This window comes from Cibotium barometz, chromosome 58 (assembly GCF_041138505.1).
Source record: "Cibotium barometz isolate CiBa-2024 chromosome 58, ASM4113850v1, whole genome shotgun sequence".
In the NCBI taxonomy this organism is placed as follows: domain Eukaryota; kingdom Viridiplantae; phylum Streptophyta; class Polypodiopsida; order Cyatheales; family Cibotiaceae; genus Cibotium; species Cibotium barometz.
Window position 1 is genome coordinate 35,777,303 of NC_141103.1, and position 25,678 is coordinate 35,802,980.

Below are 25,678 nucleotides of genomic sequence, written 5' to 3' on the forward strand. Positions count from 1 at the left end.
ATTTCTGTCCCGAAGTATCCGCATACCCAAGATGTGATTTGCATCACCCAAATCCTTCATATCAAAGGTTTGATGCAGCCTCTGCTTCAAAGCATCCATCTCTTTACGAGATTTCCCGGCAATCAACATATCATCAACATACAAAATGAGAATCAAGAGACTGCCATCCAAAGCTTTCTTGGTGTACAAGCAGTGATCTATGTCACTTCTCCTGAATTTCTGAGATTTCATGAATGTATCAAATTTATGATACCATTCCCTTGGTGCCTGTTTGAGCCCATAAAGACTCTTTTTCAGCTTGCATACAAGCTTCTCCTTTCCACTTACTGCATAACCCTCTGGTTGCTGCATATATATCTCCTCATGGAGATCACCGTGAAGAAAAGCAGTCTTCACATCCATCTGAATCAAGTCCAGATCATCATGCGCAACCAAAGCCAATACAGCTCTAAGTGTGGTCATTTTGACCACTGGAGAGAAGATCTCATCAAAGTCCACACCATATTCCTGCTTGAAGCCCTTAGCCACTAACCTGGCTTTGTATCTTGGCTTTGCATCTGGTGCAACTTTGAGCCTGTATACCCACTTGCATGGCAAAACCTTCTTGCCTGCAGGCAAAGACACCAATTTCCAAGTTCCATTTTTATGCAGAGAATCCATCTCTGACTTCATGGCACGCTCCCATAGAGCCTTGTCTGCCCTCTGTAAAGCCTCTTTATAACATGAGGGCTCCCCACAGTCAGTAAGCATCAAATAGTCAACCCCTGGAACAAACCTGTCAGGGGCTCTGGAGGGTCTAGTGGACCTCCGTACCCAATGACCATCATTTGCAGGTTGCTGTCCAGCCTGCATATCACCCATTGGTGGCTCCTGTTCCATGCCATAAGGCTGAAATATCATGCCCGGTATATCCTCCAACTGTGGTATATCCATAGGGATATTTTCTGCCATATCTGGCTGTCCATTTGGACCATTTTCAGCACCATTTAAGGGCTGGTTTTCCTGCTGTAATGGCTGATTTACAGCCCTTTGTTGTTGTCCATGATGTCCATCATCATCAAAGATGACTCTGCCAGGCTCCTGTTGCCTTGCAGGCTCCTTATACATGCATGTTTCATCAAAAATGACATCATTGCTGCGTATGATCTTTCTATTTATGGGATCCCAAAGTCTATACCCCATTTCACCTCTGTCACCATATCCTAGGAATATGCATTTATGAGACTTAGGATCAAGTTTGGTGCGCATTTCCCTGCGTATGTGCACGTACGCAACGCAACCAAACACTCTCAAGTGCTTGTATGACGGAGGCTTCCCTGTCCATACTTCTTCTGGCACTTTCCCACCAAGCCTCGTGTTAGGTGACCTGTTTATAAGGTGAACGGCTGTCATAACAGCTTCAGCCCAAAAACCATGAGGTAATGCAGCATGTGACAACATAGAACGGACCTTCTCCTGAATGGTCCTGTTCATCCTCTCTGCTGTCCCGTTTTGTGGAGGATCATAAGGAGTAGAGAGCTCCCTCTTGATGCCTTTAGCATCACAAAAGTCCTGAAACTGTTTGGACATATACTCTCCACCATTGTCGGAACGCAAAGCTTTCAGTGTTTTGCCAATTTGATTCTCAACATGAGCAACAAACTTCTGAAACACTGAGAATGTATCACTCTTCAAACGAAGAGGATAAACCCACACCTTGCGTGTGGCATCATCAATAAAAGACACAAAGTATTTTGCCCCTCCCAAAGAAAGCTGAGGCATCTCACATACATCTGTATGCACAAGCTCTAACTGAGCATCTTTCTGTCCAAGAGCTTTCTTGTGGGGGCACTGTAGTTGCCTACCATATATACAATGCTCACAAAACTGAAAACTTGAAAACTTTAGAGAAGGCAAGTAACCCAAACGAGACAATTGCTCCATTCCCTTGACACTCATGTGTCCCAACCGGCTATGCCACATAGAAATTTCCGGCAGCTCGGTTGCATTTACATTAGCATGGTGACAAACACCTGCATGCATGAAATAAAGAGTGTCCACCTTAGAGCCTCTGGCAACAACCAGTGAGCCCTTACTAATCTTCCACTTTCCACTACCAAATGTGGTAACATAATCAGCATCATCAAGCTGTCCAGTAGAAAGCAGATTCTTCTTGATCTCAGGCACATGCCTGACATCATGGAGCATAAGCTGTGAGCCATCTGAAAATACAAGCCTCACATCACCTCTGCCAAGAATTTTGCATGCATGGTTATCACCCAAATAAACCACTCCTTCATTGCCAGCAGTATACCTGACAAACAAGTCTCTGCAACCTGTGACATGAAAGGAGGCACCTGAATCAATGATCCATGAGTGCATACCATGACCACCTGTAAGAAGTGAATGGGCATCAAGTGAAGACGTAAAGAGGACCTCATCCTCACTGCCACCTGCATGTGACACATTGATTTCTTCGATCTTGACTCCACTTTTGCCCTTTGGCTTTACATCTTTGGCTTCGTCTTTCTCTTTGTCTTTGCCTTTTCCCTTTTCCTTTTGATCATTTTTCCATTTGTAGCATTGCTTTTTGATGTGTCCCTTCTTGCCACAATAATGGCATTCCAAATCCTTTTTGGAGCGAGACTTGCTCCTTCCCCTTTCTTGGCTTTTCCCCCTTTGCTGGGATCTCCCACGTGCATTCATTGCATTAGACTTGCCAACAGAGTTGTTCTTCCTGTTCATCTCTTCTTGAAGAAGAGCACCCTCAACATCTGCATATGACAGCATAGCATTCGAATTGCTAGTGGCTGTCCTGAATGTGTCCCAACTCTCTGGCAAAGTGCATAACAAAAAAGTGGCTTTGAACTCATCGTCCATTGCCAACTTTTGATTTATAACCTGGCTGACAATACCATTAAACTCATTGAGATGGGCTGTCATAGAAGCCCCTTCCTTCATCTGAAGGCCTATGAGTTTCTTCAACCAATACACTTTGCTTGAGGCACTTTGTTGGGCATACAAGTCCTGCAATCTCTGCCACATTCCCCAAGCTGTCTTCTCTTCACGAATGCTGAAAAGTAATGAGTCTGACACAGACAACATGATAGTAGATCTTGCCAGCTCATCCATATCTTCCCACTCTTCAGCTGTAAGAGAAGCGGGCATCACACCCCTTTCTTTGATAGGCTTGTGCTGCTTTTTCTGAAGCAACACATTGTAGCACTGGGTTTGCCAAATATCATAATTATGCGAGCCTTCAAGCTTCTTGATGTGAAGCAATGAAGAGCTCTCACCTGTGGTTGCCATAGCAAAATACAACCTGTAATGCCTGACTCCCTGCAAATGTGCAAACACTGCACCAAAAGATGTGCAAACACTGCACCCAAAGCACACAAAGTGCTTACAAATGTTCTCCCAAGCTTTATCTCCCACTGCGGAAGCAAGAATGCAACTTTTCTCCCACTTTTTGTGATGAAAACACCAAAATCTGGTTGCTGCAGATTTTGGACAGCACCTTAAATGTGCTCTTTTGCCCTTCCAAAGTACTGTACAGCAGTACTAAGCGCTCACAAATGATGTACCAAACCTGTACCGGCAATTTCAGCAGCTGAATTTGAACCTTTTGATCACTCAAAACAATGTACAGCCATGCCAAAACATGCACAAAGCTGTGCCAAATCTGTACCAGCAGGTACAGTAGCAATAAATGCTCTCCTGGCTGTCCAAATGAGTAAAAATCAGATTTTTACAGTCCCGTACACTGCATACAACAGTCCCGAACAGAAATTGGGCAAAAGCCCCTTGACTGCAAGCTGATTTTTAAGGATTCAAGACATAAATGTCTTGCCTGCTGCTTTGCCAAGCTCAACAAGCATACAAACTTGAAAAGCCCCTTGATTTAAGATCAATTTCTGATCATACATGGTACATTGACGCACATGAAGGCATCCAAAGTGTTCACGATGCTTCCCCCTGGCCACATATACATCAAATACATGAAAGCCCCTTGATTTACAGGCACATTGGGTGCTTGTAAGGCATCAGCACATTAACCACAGCATAAAATGCGATCGCCTGCATGCAAATCAACCAAATCGGCACAAAAGCCCCTTGATTTGCACTGCAATTTGCTGCAATTTGCTGCAATTTTGCCCAAATGTGCAATTTTTCACATCATACAGCATGTATGAGTGCTTAATTGCACAATTACATCAAAAGCCCCAAATTTCGACATCCAATTTCCTGCAAATTGATCCTGATTTGACCAATTTCCTGCAAATTGATCCTGATTTGACCAATTTCCTGCAAATTAATCCTGATTGTGACCAATGTCACCCGATTTTGCCAATTTTGCTCAAATTGAGCAATTGGGCATCTGTACCTGCTCAATTGATTGATTTGACAAGGAAAATTCAAAATTAAAGCAAAATACCTTTGATTTCAATCCAATTTGCAGGCTGAATTTTTTGTTGCAGGAACCTGCTTTTGTTCTGTGCAGGTGAGAAGGGGGGAACACGTTTGTGTTGATGCTCTTTTTAGCTTTCCAATGAGGGCTAATGAGGGCGCCAAGCACATCCTGGAGGTAGGTGCACTTCGCTTGGATGCCTGCTGGGCAATGTAGCTGCACACCTGGCTGACCTCCACGACCAGCTCTCCACGCCTGCAGTCGACGGGTCGTCAAGAGCGCTTCGCTTCCTTTGCCAGGTTCGCTCGCTCACTTCGCCGTGTGTTAAAGCTCGCCGTCCAGCGCTGACAAGCCTGCGTGTGAATCGCGTTGGGTTCGCGCAGGCCTCCTCTTTGCCACGTATTCGCCTTAGGCTGCGAATAATTCATCACCCGCCTTCGCTCCTTCGCTCGTTTGGTAGCCTTCGCCGTCGAGCGCTAAGTCGCCTACGCTCACTTAGCTGCCTTCGCCTTCCTTTGTGCACCAGCGCTACACGTATAATTGGGTTTCGCCTAGCGCCAGTTGAACAAGGCTCTGGTTCGCAGCCTGCTTGGCTGCTGGGCAATGGGGCAGCCCACGCTGATGGCTGGGCAGCAGTTGAGCCAGCCCACGCCTACTGGCTGGGCAGAGACCAGAAAAAATACAGGCAGCTCCAAGAGAGATTCAGCAGGCGACCAGTTCAAGAAAAATTCAGCAGGCGACCAGCTCCAAGAGAGGTTCAACAGGCGACCTTGCTCTGATACCAGATGATGGGGAGAAACCTGTAATTAGGGTTTAGAGTTCATTCATGGGAGACATACACAGAGAAGCAAGGGAGAGAGAGAGAGTGAGTTGTGGGGATAAGTCAACTCATGAAAAGCATGAGTGTGTGACTCCCCTATCACACATGTATATTGCACTAGTACACATAGTGCACTTAGTACATTAAAAGTACTAAGTGTACTATGTACTATAACTTATGGGCTTGTACACACTATAAGGGTGGGCATAACGCCTTTACCCCAACAGCCTCCTCGTAAAGCAAAGTGTAAAGATCTCGGTCCTCTTGTAGAATTGTGGGAATATCCCGCACCTTCTCAATGTCAATCTTGTCGACATTCACTTGCATTGGCTCAGGACCCATAGCTGCCCGCTCAAGAAGCTTCAAGTTACAATTGCAGAAAACAAGACGCTCAAGTTGGGCTGTAGTCAACTTGTTCCTCCTCTTCGTATGGTAGAGCGCCCATGTGCTCCAATTCCTCTCACAAGTTCCAGAGCTGCAATCTTGTGAGAGGACTCGAATGGCAAGACGTCTCTGTTCAAAGAGCAGATTTAGGATTAGTACATTATACAAATAAGGTGTCGCCGTTAAAGCTTAAGCGGAGGGGCTTCTTACTCACCAACGTAGGCACACCATGTCCATATTTCTCCCACCATGAGACCGGCTGAAGCTGCCTTTCTCGAAGTTTTGCAGTAGGTCTTGTGAAGTAGCCAGTGTTGTTGCGGAAAGCAAGGAGATCATCCTCTAAGCATCGCAACATCTCCAAATTGCCACCACACCATTTCTCCACATAGGTTTGGAAGTCATCGTTTAGCTCCTCACACTCAAGCTGATCCTCGCTACGCCATAGAGGATGCAACACATGAGCCACAGCATGGATTGGTCTATGAAACCAAACCCAACGGTTTTGCCAAATCTGCTTGATCTCCGCGATTCTACAAGTAACAAACAAAACCAAAGAAAGACTTTAAAGTTAGAACTTAGAAAAGAGCCAAGACAAAAAGGCAATTTGGCAAAGGCTCATGAGCCATGAGTCATGAGCGAAGAAGTACGTACCTCTCTACAGAAAGGTAGGCATTGTTGTCTAGTGCCTTCCCGATCCTATCCATGTACTCATAAATGAGGTCTAGTGTACTCCCCTCCATGTCCGTAATGCGCAAGACCGTGTAGATGAGATTTAAGGTCTTCACTAATGCCTCTGCCTCTTCCCACCATGCTTCATTGAGGATCTTGCGTCTAAAATCCACAAACTTTGGGGTCATACTCTTACCCGACTGGATCCATGCATCACAACTAATAGTGCGAATCAGATTTGGCCGCACACGAAGAAGCCGCTCAAGCACTATGAACATGTATGCAAACCTCGTAGTGGATGGCTTGAGAAGCTCCAAGGTACTATTAGCCCTGTACGTGCTCAAAACCTTTGGTCTTTGTGTCACAAATTTGACAATGCTCCTCGCGGTGGCAAAGATTTCGCTAACCCAAAAAATTCTCCCCAAATCCTCAATCAATAAATCAAGACTATGGGAGGCACAAGGGGTCCACACAATTGTTGGGAATGCATCCTCCAACATACTCCCCATGGAGACACAATTGCTTCCATTGTCCGTAATAACCTGCACAACATTTTGTGGGCCAATCTCCTCAATCACCTTCTTGATGTGTGTCCAAATAAAGAGACCTGTAACGGTGAGACCCGCAGCCGATGCATCAATGGCCTTGTAAAACATGGTGCCTTTGCAAGAGGAGATGAGCACATTATACACATTCCTCTTGCGTACAGCTGACCATCCATCACATAAGATAGTGCAGCCATATTTCTTCCATGTTTCTTTCAAAAACTCAAGCTGGCCTTCTACGTTGAGTTTCTCCTTCTTTAATTCTCGTGTGCGGATTGTCTCAGCCGAGGGACCCTCCCACTCATAGCCAATGCGGCTAACGGCCCGCATGGTCTTCTTCCATTGTATGGTGCGAGCCACATTGAAAGAGAGAGCACACCGTATAAACAAGCACGTGACCTCCCTTGTTGCCTCCTTCATGGCTTGCTTTTGCAAGCCTGCTGTAATGCTTGCTCTTTGCAACGAACCCTTTGCAGGCACTTCCACACTAGGTAAAGGCGTCCTCTTTGCACTAGGGCCCTCACCCACACTCGAAGATACATGTGCACTGTCAACATCTGTCTGGCTCTCAACTGTAGTCCTCTTTGAAGAGGCCACTTGGCTCGAGGATGCTTCACCTGTTGCATGTGCTGCCATATGTTGCTCACCAACATCCAAACCAAGGCGTTGCTTTCTCCAACCCTCAAATGATGCCAATACATCGGGCGGCACATTTTGACATAAAGCGACATCTCTGCCCGGGACATGCCCCAAATGGTCTTTTACCCGGGTCACTGAACCTGTTTTTTCATATCCACAAAAATTACATTTCCACTTGCGCGAACCCCCACCTCCGACATATCCATCCCCTTTTGTTGCATACTGCCAATAGGGATCTGTAGGCATAGTGAGACTTGAAGTTGAAAGCACTTGCCCTCGAGAACACTTGCCCTTGGAGGCTTGGAAGTTGGGCTTGAGCCTTGGCCCTTGAAGCCTTGAAGAATTGGCTGCCTGGCAGCCACCTGTGAGACTGGAGAGCAGGCTGCTGCAGAGTACAGGCCTTGGGGCCTTGTGGGGGGCACTGGGGGCAAAGGCTTGAGCCTTAGGGCCTTGGCCTTGAGCCTTGGGCCCTTGTGGTGATAGGCGCAGGGTTCGAAGAAGTGCAGGAAAGGAGAGCGAAATGGAAAAAACGCACACGCCCCCCCCCTGTTAAACCTGAAAAAAAATAATGTACGGAAACGGCGTTTCCGCCGGCCTGCCGTTTCCGGAAACGCCCGAACCGTTTCCAGGGGGCGGAAACGCCGTTTCTTGTTACTATGGTCCGTCCCCGTCCCATAATGTTCCCGGGACGGCGTCCCCCCGTTCCAAGGGTCCGTCCCCTCCGTCCCCTGTGACTATGCACTCTCTCCCCCGTTTCTCAAGCCTCTCTCTCTCTCTCAAGCCTTTAGGCTCCCTCTCTCTCAAGAGTCAAGCCTCAAGGACTCAAGCCTCTCACAATCTCATTTCTCAAGCCATCCATCTCTTCTAACTTCTAAGCTCTCCTTCTCTCTCTATTACAATGACGAGGGAGAAGAATGAAGCCTTCAATGTGCATGCTATCCATGTAGAGAAAGCCAATGGAAAGTCCAAGTCATATAGGTGGACTTGTAAGTATTGTCGCAAACAATACACAAGTGGAGTTAATAGGCTTCTCCAACATCTCAGGAAGGTGGGGGGGCAAGTTGCGCCATGCAAGGAAGTCCCCCTTGCTATATCCGATGAGATCTTCAACAAGATCAAGGGTGGATTGGGTGCTCACCATGATAGTGGTAGAAGCTCAAGGGCGGATGATGAGGTCATTTCCCCCCCTTGTGATACATCCTCCCCCGCCGCCTCCGTCGGTGCCGCTTCCGTCGGTGCCGGTGCCGCCTCCTCAAAGAGAAAGGGCTTCAGTCTCCCATGAGGCAAGCCACTCTAGCCCAAGCCACCGGGGGGTTCTCTTCTTCTATATCACATCTCTGAGAACGGCAACGGTTAGCGGATATAGAGATTGCACGCACCATTATTGAGTGCAATCTCTCATTCCATGTGCTCAAGGTAGATCAATGGAAGTCAATGGTGAAAGCCATTGTAAATGTGGGCCCATGTGAAGGATGGACCGGCGTCTCCTATCATGACATGCGCACGAGGAGGATTGTGGATGAGAGGGAGAGAATCGATAGATCTCTCAATCCGGTGTGGGCGGCATGGTCCAAGTATGGGTGTAGCATCCTCTCCAACGGATGTAGTGACCGGAAGAAGAGAGGCATCATCAACATACTTGTCTCTTGCCCTCTTGGCACATACTTTGTGCGGGCCGTGGATTCCAGAAAAGCGGGGAGGAAAACATCGGGCGCATTCATATATCGCCATATTAAGCAAGCCATCATGAAGATAAGTTTCAAATTGCACTCAAGTCTTTAAAGTTTAAAGTTTAGGCTTTAGTATATGTGATAGTCTCATACCGCATACGCTCATTGCATCCATTCATGTGCATTGTGACATGTAGGTCGGATCGGAGAACGTGGTGCAAGTCATCACCGACAACGCTTCAAATTGCCGTCGGATGGGGAAATTGCTCAAGGAGGACTATCCCTCCATAGTATGGACGCCTTGTGCCTCCCATTGCATTGACTTGCTCATGGAAGATATGGGCAAATTAGTGTGGATGAAGGAAGTAATGACCAAAGCTATCTCTATTGTCACCTTCTTCACCACAAAGGTGAAGGTGCTTGCCATGTTCCGCGAACATAGCAAGTTGGAATTGAAGAAGCCTTCATCTGCACGCTTCGCCTACATGTGGCTCCTCTTGGAGCGCCTCCACGATGTGAAATCCTCCCTTCGCCAAACAGTGGTCTCCACAATGTGGAATGAGTGGGATGAGCGAGAATCGGCAGAGGCCAAAGCCATGCAACGGCTTTGCCTAAAGGAGGAGTTTTGGCAATCCGTGTGCACTATTGTCATTGTGGTCACGCCCTTCTATAGGGTATTGCAGATGACCGACATGGAGGGAGCCACCATGGGCCTTCTCGTTCACTTCATGAGAGAGGCCATAGCGGAGTTGCGCGCTTCTCCTTCCATCAACGAGGAGAAGCTCAATGGTATGTTGGCCATTGTAGAGAAAAGATGGAAGTGGATGCGAAGACCTATCCATGGTCTTGCCGCATTATTGCATCCGGCTTACAAATCACCCGCCCTCTTTACCAACGTGGAGCTACTTGAAGCCCAAGATGCTTTCTTGCCCAAAGCATTGCCGGAGGATCGCCATGGGAAGTTCCTTGAGGAGCTCATAAGCTACAATGACCAAAGGGGAGGAGCCATGTTTGCATCTACTACCTATTGGAAGAGGGAATCCCTTGTGAAGCCCCTCTTTTGGTGGGAGACATTGGGGTATGCGCTCTCAAGCCTCCAAAAGGTGGCTTTGAGAATCCTAGCTCAGGATTGCTCTTCGGGTGCATGTGAGAGGAACTGGAGTTCCTACTAACTTGTACACACGAAGTTACGCAATCGCTTGAGCACGCAACAGTTAGAGCGGCTAGTGTATTGTCGTGCTAACTTGCGTATGGTGCGCGCAATGCAAAAGATGGAATCGGCAAGACATGTATAAGTTACAACTTATAACTTATAAGCATTCAAATTTCAAACTTCAATGTTTATTGAAATTTGAAACTAAATTCTAATACATTGCTTGTCACTTGATCATTGTACAATGTAGGTGAATGTGGATGCATTCAAGCTCACAGGGGGCACTCTTGAGTGTAACACGCGGAAGCTCTGGGGGTCTTCTTTCAACCCTAAACACTAAGGGGAAACATGCTGATGCAAAACGCAGACACGAAGAGAGAGTAGAGAGAGAGAGAGATGCTGGAAATTCAGTATATTAATATGGTACAAAAAGGTACTCAGTCCACAGCCCTAGGCTGTCTTCATAAAAGGTGAAACATCACCAAAATCTGGTCCCTACTTGGACCCTAAGGACCCAACTCCTAGATGAGTTGAATGAATAGAATGAGGAGCCTTTATGCCTATTTATAGGCCTTCAACAAGACTTGGCAAACTGGCCGACTGCTGGACGGCCAGTCAACAATTCATTAAATGCCAAAAGTACTGCCCAACTGGGCTTCTTCATGTGCCATGATGCACCTGCAGCCGACAGCCTCTGATCAGGTACAGCTGTAACATGCGGAAGCTCTAGGAGTCTTCTTTCAGCCCTAAACACTCTTTGGAAAACCTTCTAATGCAAAAACGCACCATCTGATGCAAAAACGCAGGTAGAGAGAGAGTAGAGAGAGAGAGAGAGAGAGAGAGAGAGAGAGAGAGAAGTGCTGGAAATTCAGTATATACTATGGTACAAAAAGGGTACATATCTGCAGCCATGGGCTGCCTTCATAAAAAAGGTGGTTCACACCAAAATCTGTCCCCTATGGGACCTCTAAGGATCCAAACCCCTAGTGGGATTGAATGACTACAACATAGAGCAAGGGGGGCTATTTATAGCCCTTGGACTACATGGGGAACTGGCCGACTGCTGGTCGGCCAGTTTCAAGTTCATAAAAATCCATTTAATGCAGCCCGACTAGATCTGCTTCATGTTCTTGATGCGCCTGCTGCTGCCCCTATGTGCTGGTTCAGCCGACCATGGCAATGGGCAGCCGACACCCCCTTTTCCTGCAGAGCCGACACATCTCTTGCCTTGCTGATGTCAGCCGACAATCCTCAGCCGACTGCTTCTTCCATGCCTTGCTCCAAGTCCTGCTCCATGTCCACCTCAGATGCTACACCTGAAGCTCCTACATTCTGGTTCTACCTATCTTCTACTGGTTCATGGTCTTTATCTGTTTGCCTCTTCTGGATCTAGCCCTGAGAATGTCCATGGCATCGGTTGCACATGACATCCCCCTCTACTAAACTTGATGACGGGAATCCAACCTGCTCTTGGATGACTGTCATCATCCCAATCCTGTCCCGAAGTCCCTCTGTCATCATCCATCCCTGGCAAACCTTTTTCTCTGAAAACCCGGCCTGTTCTCCAAACCACTCTGTCTCTGATGAAGATCTATGCATCTGGTCTTCCTCTAGTCCACAATCCATTCCTGCCCTGACTCTGAACACCGTCTTGGTCTTCATTCCTGGAACTGAGTCTGGCACTCTCACATCACCCTTGGAGGATCAACCTCCCTTGGGACTGTTACCTGAGAACCTATCTGGCTCACGGAACTGCCATCCCCATCTGGCACTGTGGAACACCACCAACAAACCTCCTGGGAGTTCTTCCCGATCTGTGTTCTTGCCTTGGGCTTCGAATCCGTGTACTTTCCTGTACCTTGGACCTGTACACCATCATCTGGGACTGATTCAGCGTTTAGCTTTGCTGAGCCTGATGCTCTGATACCAATGTAACATGCGGAAGCTCTGGGAGTCTTCTTTCAGCCCTAAACACTCTTTGGAAAACCTTCTGATGCAAAAACGCACCATCTGATGCAAAAACGCAGGTAGAGAGAGAGTAGACAGAGAGAGAGAGAGAGAAGTGCTGGAAATTCAGTATATACTATGGTACAAAAAGGGTACATATCTGCAGCCATGGGCTGCCTTCATAAAAAAGGTGGTTCACACCAAAATCTGTCCCCTATGGGACCTCTAAGGATCCAAACCCCTAGTGGGATTGAATGACTACAACATAGAGCAAGGGGGGCTATTTATAGCCCTTGGACTACATGGGGAACTGGCCGACTGCTGGTCGGCCAGTTTCAAGTTCATAAAAATCCATTTAATGCAGCCCGACTAGATCTGCTTCATGTTCTTGATGCGCCTGCTGCTGCCCCTATGTGCTGGTTCAGCCGACCATGGCAATGGGCAGCCGACACCCCCTTTTCCTGCAACCGACACATCTCTTGCCTTGCTGATGTCAGCCGACAGTCCTCAGCCGACTGCTTCTTCCATGCCTTGCTCCAAGTCCTGCTCCATGTCCACCTCAGATGCTACACCTGAAGCTCCTACATTCTGGTTCTACCTATCTTCTACTGGTTCATGGTCTTTATCTGTTTGCCTCTTCTGGATCTAGCCCTGAGAATGTCCATGGCATCGGTGATGCACATGACAACAGCCGACAACCATCTGCAGCCGACTATCTTCCTTTGTATCTAACGCAGCTAACAGGACATCCTTCCACCTATCTCCAAGTCCATACTGCCAAAAGTGCTCTGTGCTCCATCCTGGTTCTACCTAATTCTCACTCTCTTTATCTGGCTGCCTCTTGTGGACCAGCATCTGAGAATGTCCATGGCATCTTTCATGCACATGACATCCCCCTCTACTAAACTTGATGACGAAATTCCAACCTATTCTTGGATGACTGTCATCATCCCAAACCTTTCGCGAAGTCCCTCTGTCATCCATCCATCCCTGGCAACCCTTTTCTCTGAAAGCCCGGCCCGGTCTCCAAACCACTCTGTCTACGAATAAGATCTATGCATCTGTTCCATCTAGTCCACAATCCATTCTTGCCCTGACTCTGAACACTGTCTTGGTCTTCATTCCTGAGAAATGAGTCTGGCACTCTCACATCACCCCTTGGAGGATAAACCTCCCTTGGGACCGTTGCCCGAGAACCTATCTGGCTCACAGGACTACCATCCCCTCTGGCTTTGTGGAACACCACCAACAAACCTCCTGGGAGCTCTTCCCGATTCTAGGTTCCTTGCCTTGGGCTTCGTATCCGTGTACTTTCCTGTACCTTGGACCTATACACCATCATATGGGACTGAATCAGTGTTTAAACTTTAGCCTTGCTGAGCCTGATGCTCTGATACCAATGTAACACGATGCTCTGATACCAATGTAACACGCGGAAGGTCTGGGGGTCTTCTTTCAGCCCTAAACACTACTGGAAACATGTTGATGCAAAACGCAGACATGAAGAGAGAGTAGAGAGAGAGAGAGATATGCTGGAAATTCAGTATATTAATGTGGTACAAAAAGGTACTTAGTCCACAGCCCTAGGCTGTCTTCATAAAAGGTGAAACATCACCAAAATCTGGTCCCTACTTGGACCCTAAGGACCCAACTCCTAGATGATTTGAATGAATAGAATGAGAAGCCTTTATGCCTATTTATAGGCCTTCAACAAGACTTGGCAAACTGGCCAACTGCTGGTCGGCCAGTCAACAGTTCATTAAATGCCAAAAGTACTGCCCAACTAGGCTTCTTCATGTGCCATGATGCGCCGACAGCCTCTGAAGTGCAGCCGCCACCTCTGATCAGGTACAGCCGACAACCATATGCAGCCGACTGTCTTCCTTTGTATCTAGCATAGCTGACAGTCACCCTTCCACCTATCTCCAAGTCCATACTGCCAAAAGTGCTTTGTGCTCCATCATCCTGGTTCTACCTGATTCTCATACTCTTTATCTGGTTGCCTCTTCTGGACTAGCATCTGAGAATGTCCATGGCATCTTTCATGCACATGACATTGAGAGTGTTAACAAAGTGCAAGATGAGAAGGAGAAGAGGATCTATGCAGAGATCTATCGAGAGCTCAAGTCGTTTGATCGACGACCTTCTCGCACTCGTCGTGGGCGTGGAGGTAGTGGCAGAGAAGTGCAAGTAGGAAGCCGTAGATGATGGGAGAAGGAACCTGAATTAGGGTTTAGAGTATTCATGGGAGACATACACAGAGAAGCAAGGGAGAGAGAGAGAGAGAGTTGTGGGGATAAGTCAACTCATGAAAAGCATGAGTGTGTGACTCCCCTATCACACATGTATATTGCACTAGTACACATAGTGCACTTAGTACATTAAAAGTACTAAGTGTACTATGTACTATAACTTATGGGCTTGTACACACTATAAGGGTGGGCATAACGCCTTTACCCCAACAACCTCCCACTTAAAGGCAAAGTGCCCTTAAGTAAAGGAAAAGAAAAAATCAGCATGTACATGATAATATACAAGGCCATATCAAGGCTGAAAATGGCCTCATCCAATGCCCATCAAGTGTCTGCAATGAGCAAACCGCTCCGGAGGCAAACTCTTCGTCAACAGATCAGCCGGGTTGTCATCCGTATGAATCTTAACAAGCTGAATTTGCTTGTTCTCTATCACCTCTCTGATGAAGTGATACTTCACATCCACATGCTTCGTCTTTGCATGAAAGACAGGGTTCTTTGCCAACTGGATGGCACTCTGACTGTCACAATGCAACAATGGAATATCCCCTGTATAACCCAAATCAACCACTAACCGAGATAGCCATAATGCCTCCTTGCAAGCCTCTGTGGCTGCAATATACTCGGCCTCTGTAGTAGATAAGGCTGTGCACTTCTGCATCCTGGATATCCATGACACAGCACCTCCTGTGAATGTAAACACATAACCGGTAGTAGACTTCCGGTTATCTGGATGACCGGCATAATCCGAATCCGTGTAACCATGCACTAATGCATCCTGTTTGCCAAAGCAAATGCACAAATCCTGTGTGCCCTTCAGGTATCTCATGACACCTTTCACTGCTTCCCAATGCTTCTTGCCAGGGTTGGCCATGTATCTAGAAACCACTCCCACTGCAAATGCAATGTCCGGCCTAGTAGCAACCATGGCATACATGAGACTGCCACAAGCTGAAGCATACGGAATCTTGGCCATATCAGCCCTGTCTGTATCTGACTGTGGGCTGTCCATAGCACTGAGTTTCACATATGGAGGCAAAGGAGTACTAGCTTTCTTCCCCCCGTCCATATTGAACCTCTGCAAGACTTTGCCAATGTATTCCTTCTGAGACAAATACAACACATGCTGATTTCTGTCCCGAAGTATCCGCATACCCAAGATGTGATTTGCATCACCCAAATCCTTCATATCAAAGGTTTGATGCAGCCTCTGCTTTAAAGCATCCATCTCTTTACGAGATTTCCCGGCAATCAACATATCATCAACATACAAAATGAGAATCAATAGACTGCCATCCAAAGCTTTTTTGGTGTACAAGCAGTGATCTATATCACTTCTCCTGAATTTCTGAGATTTCATGAATGTATCAAATTTATGATACCATTCTCTTGGTGCCTGTTTGAGCCCATAAAGACTCTTTTTCAGCTTGCATACAAGCTTCTCCTTTCCACTTACTGCATAACCCTCTGGCTGCTGCATATATATCTCCTCATGGAGATCACCGTGAAGAAAAGCAGTCTTCACATCCATCTGAATCAAGTCCAGATCATCATGCGCAACCAAAGCCAACACAGCTCTAAGTGTGGTCATTTTGACCACTGGAGAGAAGATCTCATCAAAGTCCACACCATATTCCTGCTTGAAGCCCTTAGCCACTAACCTGGCTTTGTATCTTGGCTTTGCATCTGATGCAACTTTGAGCCTGTATACCCACTTGCATGGCAAAACCTTCTTGCCTGCAGGCAAAGGCACCAACTTCCATGTTCCATTTTTATGCAGAGAATCCATCTCTGACTTCATGGCACGCTCCCATAGAGCTTTGTCTGCCCTCTGTAAAGCCTCCTTATAACATGAGGGCTCCCCACAGTCAGTGAGCATCAAGTAGTCAACCCCTGGAACAAACCTGTCAGGGGCTCTGGAGGGTCTAGTGGACCTCCGTACCCAATGACCATCATTTGCAGGTTGCTGTCCAGCCTGCATATCACCCATTGGTGGCTCCTGTTCCATGCCATAAGGCTGAAATATCATGCCCGGTATCTCCTCTAACTGTGGTATATCCATAGGGATATCTTCTGCCATCTCTGGCTGTCCATTTGGACCATTTTCAGCACCATTTAAGGGCTGGTTTTCGTGCTGTAATGGCTGATTTACAGCCCTTTGTTGTTGTCCATGATGTCCATCATCATCAAAGATGACTCTGCCAGGCTCCTGTTGCCTTGCAGGCTCCTTATACATGCATGTTTCATCAAAAATGACATCATTGCTGCGTATGATCTTTCTATTTATGGGATCCCAAAGTCTATACCCCATTTCACCTCTGTCACCATATCCTAGGAATATGCATTTGTGAGACTTAGGATCAAGTTTGGTGCGCATTTCCCTGCGTATGTGCACGTACGCAACGCAACCAAACACTCTCAAGTGCTTGTATGACGGAGGCTTCCCTGTCCATACTTCTTCTGGCACTTTCCCACCAAGCCTCGTGTTAGGTGACCTGTTTATAAGGTGAACGGCTGTCATAACAGCTTCAGCCCAAAAACCATGAGGTAATGCAGCATGTGACAACATAGAACGGACCTTCTCCTGTATGGTCCTGTTCATCCTCTCTGCTGTCCCGTTTTGTGGAGGATCATAAGGAGTAGAGAGCTCCCTCTTGATGCCTTTAGCATCACAAAAGTCCTGAAACTGTTTGGACGTATACTCTCCACCATTGTCGGAACGCAAAGCCTTCAGTGTTTTGCCAGTTTGATTCTCAACATGAGCAACAAACTTCTGAAACACTGCGAATGTATCACTCTTCAAACGAAGAGGATAGACCCACACCTTGCGTGTGGCATCATCAATAAAAGACACAAAGTATTTTGCCCCTCCCAAAGAAAGCTGAGGCATCTCACATACATCTGTATGCACAAGCTCTAACTGAGCATCTTTCTGTCCAAGAGCTTTCTTGTGGGGGCACTGTAGTTGCCTACCATATATACAATGCTCACAAAACTGAAAACTTGAAAACTTTAGAGAAGGCAAGTAACCCAAACGAAACAATTGCTCCATTCCTTTGACACTCATGTGTCCCAACCGGCTATGCCACATAGAAATTTCCGGCAGCTCGGTTGCATTTACATTAGCATGGTGACAAACACCTGCATGCATGAAATAAAGAGTGTCCACCTTAGAGCCTCTGGCAACAACCAGTGAGCCCTTACTAATCTTCCACTTTCCACTACCAAATGTGGTAACATAATCAGCATCATCAAGCTGTCCAGTAGAAAGCAGATTCTTCTTGATCTCAGGCACATGCCTGACATCATGGAGCATAAGCTGTGAGCCATCTGAAAATACAAGCCTCACATCACCTCTGCCAAGAATTTTGCATGCATGGTTATCACCCAAATAAACCACTCCTTCATTGCCAGCAGTGTACCTGACAAACAAGTCTCTGCAACCTGTGACATGAAAGGAGGCACCTGAATCAATGATCCATGAGTGCATACCATGACCACCTGTAAGAAGTGAATGGGCATCAAGTGAAGACGTAAAGAGGACCTCATCCTCACTGCCACCTGCATGTGACACATTGATTTCTTCGATCTTGACTCCACTTTTGCCCTTTGGCTTTACATCTTTGGCTTCATCCTTCTCTTTGTCTTTGCCTTTTCCCTTTTCTTTCTGATCATTTTTCCATTTGTAGCATTGCTTTTTAATGTGTCCCTTCTTGCCACAATAATGGCATTCCAAATCCTTTTTGGAGCGAGATTTGCTCCTTCCCCTTTCTTGGCTTTTACCCCTTTGCTGGGATCTCCCACGTGCATTCATTGCATTGGACTTTCCAACAGAGTTGTTCTTCCTGTTCATCTCTTCTTGAAGAAGAGCACCCTCAACATCTGCATATGACAGCATAGCATTCGAATTGCTAGTGGCTGTCCTGAATGTGTCCCAACTCTCTGGCAAAGTGCATAACAAAAAAGTGGCTTTGAACTCATCGTCCATTGCCAACTTTTGATTTATAACCTGGCTGACAATACCATTAAACTCATTGAGATGGGCTGTCATAGAAGCCCCTTCCTTCATCTGAAGGCCTATGAGTTTCTTCAACCAATACACTTTGCTTGAGGCACTTTGTTGGGCATACAAGTCCTGCAATCTCTGCCACATTCCCCAAGCTGTCTTCTCTTCACGAATGCTGAAAAGTAATGAGTCTGACACAGACAACATGATAGTAGATCTTGCCAGCTCATCCATATCTTCCCACTCTTCAGCTGTAAGAGAAGCGGGCATCACACCCCTTTCTTTGATAGGCTTATGTTGCTTTTTCTGAAGCAACACATTGTAGCACTGGGTTTGCCAAATGTCATAATTCTGCGAGCCTTCAAGCTTCTTGATGTGAAGCAATGAAGAGCTCTCACCTGTGGTTGCCATAGCAAAATGCAACCTGTAATGCCTGACTCCCTGCAAATGTGCAAACACTGCACCCAAGATGTGCAAACACTGCACCCAAAGCACACAAAGTGCTCACAAATGTTCTCCCAAGCTTTATCTCCCACTGCGGAAGCAAGAATGCAACTTTTCTCCCACTTTTTGTGATGAAAACACCAAAATCTGGTTGCTGCAGATTTTGGACAGCACCTTAAATGTGCTCTTTTGCCCTTCCAAAGTACTGTACAGCAGTACCAAGTGCTCACCAATGATGTACCAAACCTGTACCGGCAATTTCAGCAGCTGAATTTGAACCTTTTGATCACTCAAAACAGTGTACAGCCATGTCAAAACATGCACAAAGCTGTGCCAAATCTGTACCAGCAGGTACAATAGCAATAAATGCTCTCCTGGCTGTCCAAATGAGTGAAAATCAGACTTTTACAGTCCTGTAAACTGCATAAAACAGTCCCGAACAGAAATTGGGCAAAAGCCCCTTGACTGCAAGCTGATTTTTGAGGATTCAAGGCATAAATGGCTTGCCTGCTGCTTTGCCAAGCTCAACAAGCATACAAACTTGAAAAGCCCCTTGATTTGAGATCAATTTCTGATCATACATGGTACATTGACGCACATAAAGGCATCCAGAGTGTTCACGATGCTTCCCCCTGGCCACATATACATCAAATACATGAAAGCCCCTTGATTTACAGGCACATTGAGTGCTTGTAAGGCATCAGCACATTATCCACAGCATCAAATGCGATCGCCTGCATGCAAATCAACCAAATCGGCACAAAAGCCCCTTGATTTGCACTGCGATTTGCTGCAATTTGCTGCGATTTTGCCCAAATGTGCGATTTTTCACATCATACAGCATGTATGAGTGCTTAATTGCACAATTACATCAAAAGCCCCAAATTTCGACATCCAATTTCCTGCAAATTGATCCTGATTTGACCAATTTCCTGCAAATTGATCCTGATTTGACCAATTTCCTGCAAATTTATCCTGATTGTGACCAATGTCACCCAATTTTGCCAATTTTGCTCAAAAATTGAGCAATTGGGCACCTGTACCTGCTCAATTGTTGATTGTACTTGCTCAATTGCAAATCCCAAAAAAAAATTGAGGCAAATACCTTGTAATTTTCTGATTTTCTCTGATTTGCAGGCGAATTTGGTGCTGATGCTTGATGCTGATGCTGCTGCAGCTGTGTAGGTAGGGGGGGGCACTTCTAATGCTGGTGAAACAACACTAGGCAGACAGAAACCAGAGGCGATCTTCGAGACTTCAGGGGAGCTGCTGCCGAATTAGAAGACTCTGACAAACCAGACTCAGCCACCCGCTTGGGAGTGGCATTTGCTGGCCGACGCGGCATGTTGTGTGATGGCACTTGGACAGGAAGTCCTTCGTGAACTCGGGAGAAGAGAACAACTCCAGCAATTCGATTTCAACCTAGCGCGTCTACGCCCTTGCAAGCGTGCTCGCTACCTTCGCCTTCGCGCTAGTATTCGATGGAAATCTTTGCTTAGCGCCTTGTACACGTCGACGGGCTTCTTCGCTTATGTTTCGCTCCACGCTTGACGCCACGCTGCTTTGGCTATGCGCCTTCGCTTCACTCGCCTAGCGCCTATACGCCCAGCCTACGGCTGCTGCCTTCGCTCGCTGGGTGGCTACGCCTGTTCACACACCTCTGCTCTAGGCTGTAAATCATCGAAGAGAGAGAAGCTTCTTTCTATGAGGAGAAAACAGCTTGATGGACTAACCTCTGCTCTGATACCAGTTGATGGGAGAAGGAACCTGAATTAGGGTTTAGAGTATTCATGGGAGACATACACAGAGAAGCAAGGGAGAGAGAGAGAGAGAGTTGTGGGGATAAGTCAACTCATGAAAAGCATGAGTGTGTGACTCCCCTATCACACATGTATATTGCACTAGTACACATAGTGCACTTAGTACATTAAAAGTACTAAGTGTACTATGTACTATAACTTATGGGCTTGTACACACTATAAGGGTGGGCATAACGCCTTTACCCCAACAGTAGATTCACGATTCGTGGTGCTTCCAGGGACATAGTGCATACCTATGTGCGGCGTGGTTGGGGTAGCTCCACACTCACTCTTGCAGATGAGGATGCTCCCTTTGGCTTCTCACATGAGCTTAGAGAGCCTGAGTTCGATGATAGGGCAACCTTCTTAGCGATGGCGACTTTGGCGAGGCCACTGATGTGTCCTCTTCTCATGAGGATGATTTCAGCGAGAGCTCTAATAGTGATGCCTTTGTCTAGTCTCTCCTTGGGCCTTGGCTCTCTTTTTGTACTCGCACCTAGCGTGCATGATCGCATCGCACCTCTATGCTTTATGTACTTTTGTTTGTCACTTCAAACTTGTTTTTAATGAAATTTTGGTTTGAAACAACTTCTCTAGACTCTACCCTTCCAAATTAAAAATGTATATGTTTGTAGGTGTTCTTTAATTTAAAAAAACCGTATTTTATCGTACGGTATTCCAAATTTTCATATTGTACCAAAAATTCCCGTACAGTATTGTATTTTCGTACCGTGACAACTATGGATGCGGTGCCAGCCGTCATTGCGGTCACCGTCATTACAGAGCTAGAGTATGATAGCGAAGGAAACATGTTGACAAATAGAGATCTTGAATCTTCACTTCTTCATCATTTGATGGTGATGAAGTGGATTGATCATTGAGCACTCTGCAATGTCTTTTAACTTTTAAATTTTGATTGATTGCTTATAGTATGTAACCCATGGCATTTGAGTCATGGATACTGAACGTTTGAGTGATTCCATTCCGTAAAACCTATTTATGCTTTTGTTTACTGATAGCTCTCATTTTGGTAATTGTGTTGTTGTTCAAAAATAAACTGTTTTTCAAATTTAAAGTTCACAGTTTTTCACTCATTTTTTCTTTTTATATAATTAGAAGGTTCTGATTAGAGCATCAAATGTATTTGTTATAATCCTACCATGTGTGCATGGATTGTGGTTTGTATGCACACCTTGAATTAACGTTTATCCATCTCTTACACTATATAGTATATTTCTTATGTTTTTACATACCTTACGTATTTAACGTACCTCAAAATCTCAACCCGTACTTGAACGCGTACCTTACGTACCTGATTCGTACCATACCTTTCCACCTTGTCAGAGAGCTTGGGGATTGAGCCAATGGATATGAAGTGCAATCTTCAATTAGACCGGAACGAAATCGGAGCAAAGGTGTATGGATTACCCCAGTGCTCCAAGCTTAGCAGGAGGGAATGTCATGTGCATCCGTTAATCTCAATGCTCACAGACACGTATATCCTCATTAGTGAATATATGGGTAGATTTAGGGGCAGATTTAGAGCGGATTTCACAGCCCTACAAGCTCCTGGAAGTGCCCAAGACATCGCCCAATGGTTGGGGCACCTTTTGGGCATAGTTTGGACACAAAATATGATTGATGTCATGTGCATCCTTTAATCCCGATGCTCATAGACATGTATATCCTCATTAGCAAATATATGGGCAGATTTAGAGCGGATTTCGCAGCCCTAGAGGCTCCCGAAAGTGCCCAAGACATAGCCCAATGGTTGCGACACCTTTTGGGCATAGTTTGGACACAAAATATGACTTTTTGGACAATGTTTTGTGGGTAAAATAGGCAAAACCGACTTGATTACGAATTGATACCTTTTCCCTATAAATACAATCATTAGGCATTCATTAGAATCATCATTCAAAGATCAAGAGAATCCATTTGTCACAGTCTGCACGACAGCAAGGACCCAGTGGTGGATGGGCAGGAGTCTCTTGTCCAATTACAAGTAGAGGGCTACAAGGATCTTTGGTATGCATCATGAAGAAGTCAATCACCAAGATCATTGTATACATAGCATGTTTTGGTAATATACAGTAGATTAGGTCTATCGCTGCTTCTCTTTTGCGTCTTTGCTAAACATAGGATTAGCATTGATCTTCTTTGCTTAGCGATAATCATGAACACGCTTCCGCAACACATGCTACAAGTCTACGACTCGCCACTTGCACCGCTTGGCCTGTTGCGACCTCTTCCTAGCGGGGCCACTACTCTACGCCATTTCAGCCTACTGCGACATCTTCCCAAGCGGCCCACTGCTCTAAGCCACCCTTTGTATCGATCTCAGTGAAACCCTCTTCGGTACCTGTGGCTCCACCCAAGGGACCCACTACTCTACGCCAGTTTGGCCTACTGCAACCTCTTCCCGAGCGGACCATTGCTCTACACCACCCTTTGTAGCGATCTCATGGGAGCCCTCTTCAGTACATGTGGCTCCACCATCCACAACTAGCAGCATGCAACGCTTCTATCTCTACGTTTTCTCTAGACCTCTGTGATTGCCGCCCTGCGTCCTCTCTAGCCAGTAGTGTTGCATTATTCAACCTCTCTCCATCTTGCCGCCCTGCGTCCTCTCTAGCCAGTAGTGTTGCATTATTCAACCTCTCTCCATCTTGCTCTTCGTGAACAAGACTACATCCTCTCCACAAGCAAACTACTTTCTCACTTTGTTCTTTTGGAGTGTGTTTTGTTCAACACCTCCGGCCCGACTCCAGCCCCATGGTGCTCCTCTACAACATCATATGTCAATAAGGCACTTAGGGATCATATCATTAATATTTTGAGATAAAGTATCATGGAGGAGTTCAGCCTTTCCCTTGGGCTGGCTTTCATGCCAAAAAGGAATGTAACTAGCAGTACTACAAGCACCATCATGAAGCATCTGCTTCTTACAAGTACACATCCCACACACGACCATCAAGTGTCAGAATCGTAAAAACATGGACGCAAGAAGACGACATCAGATCATTATCGACATTCACCATGTGGGAATTTTGTTAACTTCTGAAAATCTATCTTTTCAGTTGTATGTGTTGGGTTTTGCCTAGGTAGTCTCCCAACATTTGAGTTATATATTTTGGATCCTTTTGGATTTTGTAACACCTTGATTCTATAAAAGACTCCTCTCAATCATTCCCCTTTTTTCCCTACTTTAGGGGAGGGGAGTTTTGTTTTGGTATGGCGATGTAAGTAGTCTTTGGCCCCGGCAGGACTTGACCTCTATGTCCTTTGCACTGGGCCATGCTTTCAACCTCTAAGCCATGTTCATGAGCCACTAAGCCAGTTGTGGGGTCCATGTCTAGTTTTTGCTTGTGTTGGAGTACAAGACTATTGAAGGTAATGCATGCAACTCCACCATCACTCCGAAGGGGGGGTTTGTTGGGTATTTCAAAGTTAGTCTGGAGTTTGGTCAAGTGTCCCTAGTGGTGTGAACACACTAAGTGTGAACACCCTCTTATTTAGGGTCAAAAGATAAGGCCTTGGTGCCTATAAAAGCATGTATTTGGGTGGAAAATGAGTATCATTTGAGTTGTGCAAACTTGCTCTCTCTTGGCTTGAGTATCTCATCTCCCTACAACAATTGCCATGGCTTAAACCACCTTCTCTCTCCTTGATTCATCTCTCTTCTACACACTCCACCATGATGATGATATTTCATCCTCCATAGCTGCATATGTGTGATCTCCTGGATGCCAATAGCCGCACGTAACCTCGACCCGATTGAAGCTCTCTTACTTGCATTAAAACCTGAGTATCAGAAAGGTGGATGGAGCTGGAATCAGATTGCAACCTGAGACACGTTGCACACTGTTCCCATAATCTAGTTCCCTTCTGATACACAAGACCAAGACCGGTAATTCGCTCAATTCAGGCATACTGCACTGTCCACAATTTATTTCCACCACACTTCACAAGGTAAACTGCTACTGGTTTCTCTTGCTGATTTTCCCACTCTCCCTTGAACCAAGTTGCTCCTTGCCATGTGTCCATAGTGGTGAGAAGCATGTGTGTCACAAATGTGCAGGTGCAGTGGGTGCCACCTTGGGCACATATGGGAACAGTAAGAATGATGCATAAAATGAGCTGCTCCGGACCTTCTAAAACGTCTGTTAATAGTTTGTCCCACAAATCAGCCATCTTAAAAGAAAGGCAACTTGAACCCAGCCTGTTGCTTCTAATTTGAGGCATTATGCACTGGCCACAGCAACAGAGGCAGAAAACAGAAGGAGCAACCAGAATCGTTTTGAAGGAGGAGGTGAGCACCCTTTTACAGAATGTGTATCTCTCTCTCCCTCTCTCTCTCTCTCTCTCTCTCTCTCTCACACACACACACACACATATATATCTAGCATTAGCCACACCCCCGCACACCCACACAGAGATCAGATGCACACACACGAGAGAGAGAGAGAGAGAAGTACCATGAAGCACAGTTGTGGCCAGAGGGTGATGAAGTAGCGGTAGGTGAAGATGGAATAGGGTTCGCTGAGTTCATGGTCGATGAGCCCCATGATGAGGGGCAGCTGCTCCTCTCCTTCATAGCTCACATATCGTATGGGCTCAACCATCCTGCCTGCTGTTTCCTTCGCATCTGCCATTGTCTCCACAACAAGTACAGGCTTTGCTTCTTGAGGGTGAGTCAATGGTGCATGTTAGAAATTGGTTTCCGTCTCTTTTTATCTTTTTATTTTATTAAATATATATTATGTTGACACACAGAATAGTGAATTTGAAATAACATTGTAAAAAAATTGCTTAGGCATTTCCAATCAATTGGTGTCTGCCACATTACACAGTTTTTTAGCTCGGGGTTTTCAAAAAAAAAGGGGTTTAAAAAGGGGTCTTAACTGAATAAAGTTCACCATAAAAATGGACTAGTAGGTGACCCGCACGTTGCTGCGACATA

The 25,678-nt window shown here is 46.0% G+C and overlaps 2 protein-coding genes across 2 annotated transcripts in view; both read right to left on the reverse strand.

The window, feature by feature from the left end:
- Positions 1-25,435, reverse strand: part of ATMAK3 (Acyl-CoA N-acyltransferases (NAT) superfamily protein) — a 39,954-nt gene extending 14,519 nt beyond the window's left edge. The window contains exon 1 of the mRNA XM_086792633.1: positions 25,194-25,435. Coding sequence (XP_086648759.1) covers positions 25,194-25,370 — 177 coding nt within the window. The 5' untranslated portion in view covers positions 25,371-25,435. The remainder of the gene's footprint in view (positions 1-25,193) is intronic.
- LOC147606222 (uncharacterized) lies at positions 5,400-6,273 on the reverse strand. The gene is made up of 2 exons (XM_086792551.1): positions 5,806-6,273; positions 5,400-5,720 (listed from the first exon to the last, which is right to left on the reverse strand). Exons 1-2 carry the CDS (start codon positions 5,944-5,946, stop codon positions 5,400-5,402), a joined length of 462 nt encoding a protein of 153 aa, XP_086648677.1. The 5' UTR covers positions 5,947-6,273.
- Positions 25,436-25,678: the final 243 nt, after the last annotated feature.